At 42.6% G+C, this 13079-nt stretch overlaps 1 protein-coding gene across 2 annotated transcripts in view; it reads left to right on the top strand.

Moving 5' to 3' along the window:
* The window catches only part of SPPL3 (signal peptide peptidase like 3), a 57640-nt gene extending 50022 nt beyond the window's left edge, over positions 1-7618 (top strand). For both annotated transcript variants that reach the window (XM_032199018.1, XM_032199017.1), the window contains exons 7-11: positions 1770-1876; positions 2818-2981; positions 4259-4458; positions 5539-5648; positions 6397-7618. In XM_032199018.1, coding sequence (XP_032054909.1) covers positions 1770-1876; positions 2818-2981; positions 4259-4458; positions 5539-5648; positions 6397-6468 — 653 coding nt within the window. In that variant the 3' untranslated portion in view covers positions 6469-7618. The remainder of the gene's footprint in view (positions 1-1769; positions 1877-2817; positions 2982-4258; positions 4459-5538; positions 5649-6396) is intronic.
* Positions 7619-13079: the final 5461 nt, after the last annotated feature.

Here is a 13079-nt window from a genome sequence, read left to right as displayed (position 1 = left end):
ATTATTAGCATTGGCTTTAGAGAAATCTCTTTGATTTAAGACAGACTGTTCCCTTGTATTTGCTCCTCTGCCAGACGAAGCCTGTAACTGAAGGCTCTATTGAATTACTGAGAGCAGTTCTTTTTCTTGCTGCTTTGCTGTGTCAAATTCTTTAAACCTCGATAATTTGCTTATGTTTTATATCGAGTTGCAATTATGCAGCGTGATTTAGGGTACATTTTTATCTGAATAATCCTATTACTTCATTAAAACTAGCAGCTGTGCCACTTAGAGTTATGTTAAGCTTGTCAATTCTCAAAAGGTAAGGTGGGTTTGACCAAGTCCTGGCCAGGATGCAACCCCTGGGCATTGCAGGCGGCCACCTTGGCAATTGCTTCGTGTCAGCTTTTTCTCTCGAATCTGCACTGAAATGTTTCCATAGTGTTTTGATGGAAGAACTCCACATCTTACAGATGAAATGCAAGCATAAAACATTTTTACAGTTCCATAATTATAGCGTTACAGTGTTAACTCGTGAGCTTGGCGGCTCAAGCTGTTAGGCTGGTGGGCTTGTACTTAATGACTATTTTCCCTAGGGTTTCACTTGGTCAAAATAGGATCTGATTTTTTTTTTTTTTTTAATGAATTCTGTGGCATGTTAAATGAGTGCATTTTTTTTTTTTTTTAGAATTGTCTGCGTACTTAACTGAAATCTGGTCCCAACAGGGCTCTGTTATTCCTCGTAAACAGCAGAGATGAAAGATTTTGGTTTGGTTTGTTTTTTTCTCTAGGGATTTACTTGTAACCAGTTGAAATGTATTTATAGTCCGCTGAGTGTCTTTGGCATCTAAGGTTAGACTCAAAGAAGCAGGAAATCACAAATATGAGAAAACTGGGATTTTTTTTTTAGTGTGACATCTTAGTTTTCTACTGTGCCAAAATATATAGGGAATTTGATTAAAACTGCAGAGAAAGGGCTCCCCCCCCCTCCCCTATCTGAACATGCAAGTTACATTTAAGGTTTAATTTTGCATTGCATGTGTCTGATCGTGGAAGAGAACTGACAACGCTGAGCGTGCAGCAGCACTCAGGTCAGCTTGTCAGTCTGACTGAAAGCTAGGCCTTGGGAGAGAATTTAGAAGACTTGCCTGCATTTTTTTTCCCATTGTTGGGTAGGCTTTCACATTTATTAATTGTTACTGGGAAATCCCTGTGTAGCTAAACAATTGTACCCCATAGTGTTTGGGCAGCCTTGCACAAGCTTGTTCAAGTAGCGGATTGGTTTGAGTGGTTTCTTTGGCCGTATCATGTCATACTACCATGCTGATTTCTGAATTAAGAGCCAAGCATTTTATTTACTTATTTTACACGTTTACTGTATAACCTCCTGGCAGTGTAAAAGTAGAGTTCTCTGTTTGGTGTTTGTTGTTCTCAAGTGGCTTTCACAGAGGAGATGTCTCTGGGATGCTTGTCATGAAAATGTTTCTTTGTAGTAGATGGTAGGAGTGGAGTGCAATGGGTAGTTGTGTCTGAAGAGGTATTTCTCTTTGTACAGGGACGTGTTCACAGATGGCTACATTCCTGAATGTATTTTGTCTTTTCTTAACTCTGCTAAGAATTTCACTTTCTGGAAATACTAGAAAATATACTGGAAAATAATCTGGTGCTTGCAGTGTTGCACAGTTGCAAACTTTTTTTTTGAGGGGGAGGGAGTGTTGGTTTGGTTTTGTCATTGTTGCCTTTTTTTTTTTTTTCTCTTTAATGTACTAATTATGTACTTGCATTTGTAGCTCTGGCTATGGGCCTGTGTGTTGCAATGATAGCCTTTGTCCGGCTGCCCAGCCTGAAGGTTTCCTGCTTGCTACTCTCCGGGTTACTAATTTATGATGTCTTTTGGGTAAGTGTTTTGTTTTGTTTTGCTAAAACTGTTCTCATCCTTTGGATTTGTAGTTGGCTTTGGGCCATTTTTACACGAGATGTACTAGTATGAAATTGATGAGCTTCATTGCTCCGTTCCGAGAAGTTAAAGTCTGCAGCAGAATACAAAATGATCTCCTCCCTAATTACTTAACAAAAGCGGGAACATGATCAGAATATTTCAACTTTGGCATATTGTAAGAAAAAGTTAGACCTCAAATTTTGAAACCTTGGCTGCGGATCAGAATAAGTGTTTCCAAGTAAATGGGAAGCCTTATCCACGCTCATGCAGGACATGCATGCCAACTTCTGATTAGCAGTGGAATCTGCAAAATAGAAATGCAAACTGATTTACAGCCAGTCAAGTTGGCATAAAATCTTACAGCAGTTTTACAAGAAACCTGACAGAATGATGTCCTTTGTAATACTGAAAGGATTTGGTTTTACCTTTGCATAACAGCGAGCACTGATTCAGGAAGGCACTTGTTGACAGCTCTGGCATTGAGTCAGTTTCCCAGCACGATGAGCTGTAGTGTAAAGGCCTATTTGAAATAAGTGTTGCATCATGCATTTTATGAGTGAGCACTGTACTCTCTTCTCTCTTCTAGCTTTCTCATATTTTCAGTGCCCTATTACCTGCCTTTGCTGGTGTTTGTAATCTGTTGATCGGTATCTTGGCATCATACAGTATATTCCAGTTATTCTACAGGATTAATAGTGTAAAAAACTTCATCTGATTGTTTTTAAAATACATTTTGTTTTTTATTATCAAACGTAGAATGTTTGTATCTGGAAAAGTAGATCCTTTCTTTTCTTGAATAAATGAAGCAAAAAGGAAAAAAAAAAAAAAAAAAAAGCAAGCCACTTTGAATTGCTGTGCAATTGCAGTTTGTCATTTTTAATGATTTCCTTCTTCTGTAGGTCTTTTTTTCTGCCTACATCTTTAACAGCAATGTTATGGTGAAAGTGGCCACGCAACCAGCTGATAATCCCCTTGATGTTTTATCCCGGAAACTTCACCTGGGACCAAATGTGGGTAGAGATGTTCCCCGCCTGTCGCTGCCTGGTAAACTTGTGTTTCCAAGGTAAAATCAGCAGTTCTTTTACAGTACTATATAAGAAAAGTATTTCCTGACTATACTTTTTATTAGCACTAACTCTTGGAAAATACCAGCTTAGTTCCCTGTTTAGTCACTCCTCCTTCATGATGAAGATCTGTAAAATAATGAGTTGTAAGGATTGGACGCTTTGCATTTGCTGTCTCATAGCACACAGATATGATGCTAATTGGGGTAAAAGAAGTGGCCAGTTCGGACCAGGATATTTTTTTGACATAAATGTGAGTTCTACCATTTAGTGGTCACTGTTGTAGTATGACCTAATGCTTAAAAGCAAAAAGAGCGTAAGTTTACTATAATGTTAGTCTTGATTAATGCATACTTGTGGGATGGGAGTTAGAAACTGATCTAAGCAACAAAGGTTACTGGGTTAAATGCTATGTTGAAGGGAGATTATTCCACATCTATCTGCTGTGGGGGTTCCTTGATGTTTCAGATTTTGAGCTAGTTACACGTAGGCCTGATACAGCAATAAACTCAAGCACTTCAGAAGTCGTGCAGTAGGCTAAGTTGGCTAATTTACTCTGTTCTTGTTTCTTTAGAAGCTGGGGTTCTAAAATTGCAGGGATTAGGAAATCGTTCTCTGCAATGATAAAAACAAAACTGTTTGGTTCATTCTGTGACAAATTAATTTGATATCATTTCATGAAAAAGATCCTGGGTTTAAGATACTGGCTGGTTTTAGTTCGTAATCTGCTTAGCGGTTGGCTCTTTTCTGGGAATCTGATAAAGCTGTAGGTTTATGTGCATTTTGTCCGAATTAAGCCAAAGATCATAAATCCATAAACTGACTTACTGTCACATATTAGAAGTGATCTACGTACACTAGAATGGAGGTGCAGTGTCCATCAGCGATGGTCAAATAGTTTGGTGAAATTGTTGGCTGGTACCTACCTCCCAGTCACGTTTAGGAGAGAGATGACTGAAATACCGAGCTGATGGATCTGTTACATCGAGTGACTTAGAAGAAAGAAGTTTAAACACTGCTGGTAGAAATAAACAGGTTTGGAGCAAAGTGTTATTAGTGTCAAAATAGGTAACGTTTAAAACTGAGCTGGAATGGTGATGATGTCACGTGAGGAAAAACCGTTAGTAGCAGGTATTTATGTAGGAGCTTCTACTACATAAAAGCTGGCCAGTTGATAGTCCAGCCCGTGCAAAATGAAGCTCAAAAACAAAGTGGAGGAGTCTAGAGCTTGTCACCCTCTGTACTGGGCACAGACCCAATTTCAGTTGCTCTCCAGTTCCACAGGCAGCCACTTCTCCATGCTGGGGATCGGAGATATTGTGATGCCAGGTCTTCTGCTCTGCTTTGTCCTACGTTATGATAACTACAAAAAACAAGCCAACAGTGACTCCTGTGGTGCCCCAGGACCAGGGAACATCTCTGGACGTATGCAGAAGGTCTCTTACTTTCACTGCACACTTATTGGATATTTTGTAGGTGAGTAATTGGTTTAATATGGATAGCTGCTTAGTGAGCAGGAGTGGGATTATTGTAGTAGGTTTAAAAGATGATGAAACAAAGGGTAAAGAGGCTTTGGGAGACTGCTTGGTTATGTTCTTTTTTGATCTTCCTCTCTCCATTTTCATTGGCATGGTCTAGGGAGAACAACTCTTCTAGAGTTCTGTTTTAAATTATTTTTGGTGTATTTTATTTAGAGGATGAAAGAGATTATCAGTGTATTTCTGTGAGAACTTTTTATACCTTGCTTTACTAGTACTGAAGGTGTCCTAGCTCACAGCTGGGTTGCACAGAAAAATATGGGAGTTTCTAGATGGGTTGTGCTGTGCAATAGTACATCCTGAGAATTAATTTTATAGATTCCCGCCATTTTTGTATTCTAATGTTAATTCTTATGATCCTGTGACATTTTAGCTCATGCAGAAAATTGTAAATAGCCACAACTAGAATCTGTTTATAATTTGATGTAGCCATTCCTTTCCTCACTAACACAAAATAGATTTTCCCCGAAGGTCAGGATATGTGTGTGCATATCCGGAACCTGTGTAGTCCTTTAGAAGATGAAAAGGAAAGATTGTCTCCTGCTTGCCTCACCCCCCCGTCGCCCCCTGCCTTTCCCCCATATGTTCCTTTTGGGCACGTATCCAGGAAAAGCATTCCTGGTGTGTACAATCCTTCCTTGCAGCCCCTCGTTTCTCAGGCGAGAGGCCTCAGACCAACAGTCTCGAGAGGTACCGGTGCTGGAGGAGCACATAAACCAATTTGGTGTGTGCTTTCAGCTTCCTCCCCTTTGCCTTTTATTATGTTTGTGTTGTGTTATTATTAGCTTAGTTTTTGAGATTTAAAACCGAAGCAAGTGGCTCAACAGTGCCTAATACTAAAATAGAGCAACTTCCCTTTTTGCTTGTTTTGTATCTCTTCAGGGAAAGCTAAGCACAAGCAGGTAACTTTTCCGTAGACTGTCTTAAAATGGTGGGGAAGGAAACCACCTGTGGATGAAATGATAGAGAACATCCATGAGCTACTAAAGATATTTATAGGCACTTTTTTCTTTTACAGGTCTATTAACTGCAACAGTAGCTTCTCGTATTCACCGGGCAGCCCAGCCTGCCCTCCTGTATTTGGTACCTTTTACTTTATTGCCGCTCCTCACCATGGCCTATTTAAAGGTAAGATAGGATTATATATTCCTGTCAGGAAAGTGGGGATCAGCTGGAAGCGAGATCAGTGCTCGTGCACTGGGCACCGGTTCTCACAAGGATGCTGCATGCCCTTGCTCCTCCTTAACAGCCGCAGCCAAGAACTGAGGTACTGCTGCTGCTGGGGTGGATCCTCATTTTGGAGGACTAAGTAACAGACTTGTTCCTGAACTAGAAAATAATCTATGCATGTAATACTTCTGAACTTGTTTAGTTTACGTTTGCTGGTACTTTAAGTGCTGTTTAAATTAAATAAATGAATTTCTCCTCACCCAGCTGGTTGTGAAAGAAAGCATTTGCGCAAAAGCTGGATAGAGAGAGGAGAGGCAGATCCTTATTTACCTATTTCCAGTCACCTGTTCTGAAGTCAAATTTCAAAATGTAACCTTTACTGTTTCAGGGCTATTGTTGAAACACACATCTAGCACTCTAGACTGAAGCATAAAACAGGGCAAAATTTTCCACCCACATAAAATGTTTTTCTGATGGGAAGGAAATACTGAGGTCAATCTGTCACAAAAATAAGGCATTTCGACATGTTGTGGGAAGGATGTATTTTATGGTCTTTATTGTAATCTGCAAAACAGGTGGAGAATAGATTTGCTTTAAGATATGCTTACGTGCATTTTACGTATATACATGTATTTTTAAATCTGGATTCTAAATGGGCTTTATGGTTTCTGAGTGAATGGTCCTCTGCTGTTTCACTGCTGTTTAGGGCGATCTACGTCGCATGTGGTCTGAGCCTTTCCACTCCAAGTCCAGCAGCTCCCGTTTCCTGGAAGTATGATGGAACAGATAGAAAGTGACCTGAACTTCTGCCTTGGTCCTTTTCACTTTGACTTGTGGCTTTGTCATCGCCGAAAGCTGGACAGGCTGGTACTTGGGAAGGTACCAATTACAGGACTTGTATGAAAGGACTTTGCATTGAAAGGAGGAAAAAGAAAACAAGCTAAGGTTCTGGAGCTCCATGCGACTCCGTATCTCCCTGCAGATGTGGAACTGGGGACCCTTTGTGCAACTGCAGCCACTTTCCTCTTTTCCTCGCTCTAACGGATTAGTACCAGACTATTACCTATGTGAGAGAGGAAGAGACAGACTAGAAACTGAAAACGGCTTGAAGTCGTTCAAAAACTTGTGAACACTAAAAGAAAAACGGTTAGGCAAACTGAAGCTTCTTCAGCAAACGCTCATATACATTGGGACCAGTTTCCTGTTGGACTTCGGTTTTGAAAAGAACTGAGACAGAAGGTCTTCTGTCACAATATTTTTTTTGTTGTTTTTGTTTTTTTTTGATTTATTAAATATTTCCTGTGGTGTGAGGTTACTTATTAAATCCACAGACATTGAGTGACTTCTTGCAGTAAACATATAAAAATTTGTTGTAACAAGTTACGTTTCCACCCAGATGTCATGTTGCAGTGAAAAAGGGCACGATTTTTATACATATATATATACACACATATAGATATATATATGAATAAATAAAAAAGAAAACCTGCTAAGATCATGCTATGTAGCAGACAGGGGCTTGCTGTAATTTTTAGCATGTAGAGCAGTTTACTCTGGCTTTCTTGTATATGAATCTACAATGAGCTGCTGTTTTTTCTCCCCCCTCCTGAAACTGAACCTGCAGTTTAAAAACAAGTGTAGTATTTGTATTGGTTGTACTCACGGACTTTAGGGGATATTTGATTTTGATCAATGTAGCAAACTAGGGAAGAAAAAAGTTGAAACCCACCCCTGTTGGTTTGAGGGGGGAGGGGATGGGAAGGGTGTCTTTTTTTTCTTTTTTTTTTTTCAGTTTTTTTACAAACAGCTCCCTTGCAGGTTTTTAGTAGATCCTTCTTGACCCAGTGCATGTATTATAGCAGCAATTGTCTTTGTGCTTTCTGATCATAGTAATGTATCACTTGTAAATACATTTTTTCTATTTTCTATTTTTTTGTATTTTTTTGCATTTTGTTTCATTAGTGTGCTGTATTTTTTCCATGCCCCTGCCCCTTAAAGAAAAAAAAAAAAAAAAAAAAGAAAAAGAAAACTGTCCTTTACTGTTGTGACTGGTCAGAGTTTGTGTGTTGACTGCTTTGTACCTGACAGCCTGTTAAAATGTGTTGTGCTGTTTTCTTAAGCCAGCAGTTCCAGTTAGGTTAATTTATTAACTGAAAGGCCACCCTGAGATAACCAGAACCTTCGTCCATTAAAATATTTTACCAAATTGTGTTTGGGGGGCAGCTCTGCTAAACTTGTACCTCTTGTTAGTCTGATGCTGATAAGTAGCTAGCTGAGCAGAAGGAAAGCAGGATGAAACCTGACTGAGCAGCAAGCTCCCTCGGGGTATCGCTGCTTTGCAAACAGGTAAGGGAGCTTCGGTGGAACGTCTGACCCTTTCTGCTCTGTCCGTTCTTACAAGAAGAGCAAATTCAGCCTGGTAGAAAATATCGTCTGGCCGTGCTTCGCAATGCAGCTGTCTGGCCTGTTTTTAATTAACGTGCTCCTCTCTCCTCCTCAGGCAGGTCTGTCACGGCTCACGGGCCGTGGGGCTGAAGTGGCCGAGTGGCCTCTGAACCAGCTGTGAGTGCTCTGACACAGGTAGGGCACGAAAAAACGTTGGAAAGCAGCACGGCAGTTCGGGTGGGGGGGCTCTAAGGTTTTCAAGTGAGTGGGTGGCAGGGGGGATGTTGTGTTTTTATTTTTTCCCCCAATTCCTATCTTTAAGTCAGTTGAAAACATTTCATCATCAGCTCAGTTTTATTGAAGTAAATCTTTTTAAATTAAAACTTTGCATTTACAGTTAATAGCAGGTGTAAGAGCCCGGACTTGCAGTCAGCTTGGGCCAAAAGGAGGGTGTTGTTTTTTTATCTGCACACCTCAATCTTAAATTGAACAAAATATTGATAAGGGTGTTCAGAAAGAAAAAACACTTTTTTTTTAGTGGTAGCAAGCAGTGGGATAACATTTCTAGATCCAGTATCCAACTGGTAGCAATGCACATCTCAAGTGCTTGCTGTTTCTTGGGAGCATCTTCCTGCCTTTAGAATTAAAATAAGCGGTCTTTCTCTGGTTTTGCGATGGCATTTTCTAGTCCGTTCCAGGAAGCATGCCTGTGAGTTTTCTACACTTTCTACATTTTCTACACTTAAAAGGCATTCTGGAGAAAGTTCTAGAAGTGTCAAGTGACAAATGCTTAATGAGAATTAATCTAGCTTTCCAGAAGAGTCTTGGCCTTCCTCTTTTAAGCTGTATTGCCCTGTGACACCGTGTAAATCTGACTTGCACCAAGATTGCAAGCCACTTTCTCTTTACAACCAGTTGGGTTGTAAACGCAGCCGTTTGTTTCTGAACCTACAGGTGGTATCTGCTGCTCCGAAATGAGCCCCTGGCTTCCCAGGTGGACACCTGCAGCTGCCAGGTGAGCAAAACTGAACTGACAGATGCTTGCTGCCCCTTCAGCGTGGAACAGCAGCCCACCGCTGGTAGGAAAAGGATTTGGTGCATTGGAGGGGTTAACTGAGGCATGACTGTTCTAAATGCAAAGCTGTTATATTTGCAGAGGCACAAAAACATTCTCCTGTTATTTATTTAAGTTAAAGCTGTAAAACTTTGTCCTACAGCTCTCCTGTCAACAACACCTCAACTTTTGGGGCGGATTAGAACAGGTTCCTACCTCAGCACGTAGCTGCTGGCACCCTGAGCAGACACACGTACCTTCTGGCCTTGTTTCTTCAGCGTGGCCAACTGCACATTTTCTCAGATCAAGGATGAAACTGTACAAAGTGCTGGGTCCTTTGGCTTTCTGAGGGTGCTCTAGGGCCTAGATTCCCTGTCCCTGTTAGGTCCTGTTCATGCCTTCTTGGTTTTACATTTTGTTACACTCCTTCATTAAATACTTGATACAAATTCGTGCATTGTAATCTCCAGCCATCTGCTCTTTCTTGTGAAAAGTTGTCAGAAGAAATATTCTAGAAAGTATTCGACTAATAAAAGCTTTTATGTAGGAGGTTAAAAGGATACTGGCAATAAAAAGTGATTGACGCGTGTGTGTTTATAGCAAAGTTAGGACAGGGACCAGAATTGTGAAATGCAAAGCTGTTAAAAGTTCTGGATCCGGTTTTCTGCTGTGCCTTTAGGAACAGTCAGCTTAGAAATGTCACTGTTCGTCTCTTGAAGTTTCCCCTAAGGTCACACCCTTAGTCTAGAAAAAGATTCTGAGTTCAGAAAAGACCTGGAACAGTTTTGCCAGCCAGTGCAGATGAAGTATTTTACAGCACTTCTATACTTTTACAATACAGGCTGCTAATTCTGTCTGTGTTGGCCCAGCAGGTACAACCTGTGAAGCCTCGAATCCGTGCCCGGACCTCTGCAATATTGCACGGCGCTGCCTGCACAGGCTGAGGAGCACATCGGGGTGCCAGTGCTGTGGTTTCCATCGCCTCACACAGAAGCCGTTTGTGGAGATGAATGTTTCCTGTCTTGAGCGTGGAGGTACGGTGTGTTCTCAGAGAGAAGGGGAAGGAGTCACTGAAGCAATGAGGAAACACAAACTGACTGTTGGGTGGCTTCCCCAGCTTAGGGTTGACCCCCGTTGGAGGGGGAAGTGCATGCGCAGCTCCCAGGTATTTTTCTTTTTGTACAAGTAGTGAACGTGTAGAATTTGTTATTAATATTTAGCTAAACAGCAGTAAGCTGCATTTTCATTCAAGTTGTAACACTGCCAGATTTTCTTATCTCGGTTCCATTTATTTTTGTTATTCTTACAAGTATTTTGCCTTTTAACTTCAGCGTGTCTTTCACATTTGTTATTTTTTAAGCCGTCCGTGATCACTAACAAAACCAGAATGTGTGACTACGTTGTCTGTGCTATTTTATGAAGGTTCTCCAGTTAGGCAGAACAAAATCTAATTTAAAAGCAAAATCATTTGTCCTATTTTTCTTAACAGTAAAGCTGACAGAAAAGACCAGTAGAGGAGAAAAGTGTTCTGGTGTGAAAGCAATACTGTGCTAACTTCAGCTGAGCCCCAGCAAAACCTTTCATACACTGCTTAAACACGAAAGACTGAGGGCATTGCTTGGGTTTGTGTCTAAGAGGTGTGAAGCTGACAGAGGTGAGCCCCATCCCTGTGCTGGTAGGAATGGAGAAGTCAGAGAGGGCTCCAGGCTCCGGCAGCTCCTCGGTGCCACACTGAGCGGCAAGGCCGGGCCAGGAAGGATGTGGCTAACGCCTGCGCTCCCCAGGAAGAGATCTGTGCTTCTCCCCTGTGTGTGCTCAGCTGTGACAGCCCAGAACAGCTCGTCTTCTCCTTTAGTCTGCTGAGAACTCATGGAGGGATTGTGAGCCACATATATGTGGTATGAAGTGTGTCAATTCTAACTGGTGGGTGAGGGGAAAGCAGCTCCCCAGTCCTGGAACTGTGTTTCTTCTGCTGAAGGATTTGTTAGGGCTCCACAGGAACTGCTGGAGCAGGAAATGCCAAATAGACCTGCTGCCATCGTGTGATCAGTCCTCCTGCCCTGGAAACTGGTCTTGAACTGGTGAGTTTACCTCCAGATGGAAACACTTCCAAGGTTTCTCCTGCTTCATTCCCTGCAGTCTGTTGTAACCGATCTAATGTATGTTTAGACCATTTGGGGGCAAAAGTGTCCTTGAAAAGTGCAGCTGTGCCTTTTTTTTCCCACTCTTAACTTTCATGTGACCTGATTTTCACATCTTGGTGCCTTAACTTTGCAACCTTTGCCCAGTTTGTAAACTGACAAAAATGTTCAGCTTCAACCTGAAATAGAGCCTTTCCTGAAAGGAAGCCTGGCCCTGCCCACCCTTACCAGGGGAGCGCTCTGTCTGGGGGTGGCTCTTTGTAAGAGCTCTCTATTTAATGCTGCAAAACTTGTTTGTGTTTTGCTCTCTCAGCAGTTCTCTTCTGTAACAGCCCCGAGGAACAGACGTTCATGTGTTAAAGCCAAAATTACCTGACAGCAGCAGAGAGGAGTCAGATCTCAGCATCCTGCTCAGGAAAAAGCCAGCTCTTTGCTCTGGGAGCTCTGTGGAGGTCTTTGTGTGTGACTGTGCTGTTTAACCCAAAATATTGCTGAGAACAGTGCTCTGAGACAGGTTACAGATCCCTGCCTGAATCTGGCAGCAAGGAAGGTATTGGAAAAGCTTTTGTTTGAAAGACTTTGCACCCTTGCAGCATGGTGGTTTTTTTGTTTGTGTTAGTAATAGCAAAAGGGAACTCTGTAAGAGGCTCTGAGCACATTCCTAGGCTCCTGAAGCTGATTGTAATGCTGTACCTAGACCAGTGATTTTTGACCAGCTGCACCCTTGCTGTAATTCAATGCTGTGCAGTGTAATATGATTACAGACTATGGCAGAGGTGCAGCACTCAGCAAATTGGCATCAACTCTGCAGCTGGTAGCCTCAGTTAATATGTTGGCTAGGTCAGCTGTCGCGCTGATGTCAGAGCCAGCAGGCAGCTTGTTAACAGGCACGCAGCACACTCTCAACAAGTTCCCAAAGGTGGGCTGTGGGCACAGGTGCAGCAGCAGGGCTCCCCAGGAGCAGGCAATTACTTGATGCTGCCCCTGCGTTCTCTGCAGAAGGGCCACACGGGATGCTGGTGCATCCGTTTGTAGTTTGTAGCAGGGTGCTGTTGGCTGAGATGCTCACAGTTGGACTCCCGCTTTGTGAGCGTGCGGGGCAGCTCCACTCTGCTCCGAAGAGAAGCAGCAGTCATTTAATGGGGTTAAGTGAGGGGGCGTGAGGGGGAAGAGGCACAGGCTGAAAGCAATGAAGGTGTGGGAAAGCAGATCTAAGAGAAGCAGCGAGATGAGAGGGAAAACAGCAGCAGGTGTGCCCTAAGAGTGACTGTTCTGGTTCACTGCAGCTGCAGCTGGACCTCAGTGGCTGAGACCAGAGAAGTCCAGCACTGAACAGTCATGGTGTGGTCCCAACGTCTTCCCTTTCTTGCAGCAGCCAGGCCTGCAGCACCTGCTGCAGCAGAGGAGAAAAAGTCTTGTGTAAATAATCTCTTGCCCCTCCACAGCCATGCAAACAAGCCTTCCAGTGGTACAGGCAGAAAGCAAGCCAGAGGAGTGTCTCATGGCTAGAAGCCTTTCATAATTTACAACACAGCTGAAATCGCTGCCTGGCTGTTTCTGGTAATTGTTGGGTCTGTGAGACCAGCAAGGAGAAATGTGACGCTTTGCCCCAACGTGCCATTGCCCTCTAGTGCCCAGCAGAGGTATTTGTGTTACAGGGACCTGTGCACGAGCAGACACCCCCTGCAGCTCCAAGTGGTGTAACGTGTGGGCAGGCCAGGGTGGTTTACGCCTCGACCTCGTGGGACTGGAAGAAACTACTCTACATGAACTCACCTTTGAACTAAAAAACAAAGTGTGGAGTAGAGG

The sequence above is a fragment of the Aythya fuligula genome, chromosome 17 (assembly GCF_009819795.1).
Source record: "Aythya fuligula isolate bAytFul2 chromosome 17, bAytFul2.pri, whole genome shotgun sequence".
NCBI lineage: Eukaryota > Metazoa > Chordata > Aves > Anseriformes > Anatidae > Aythya > Aythya fuligula.
Note: the sequence above shows the minus strand (reverse complement) of the source record. Positions and strands in the feature narration are given on the sequence as shown.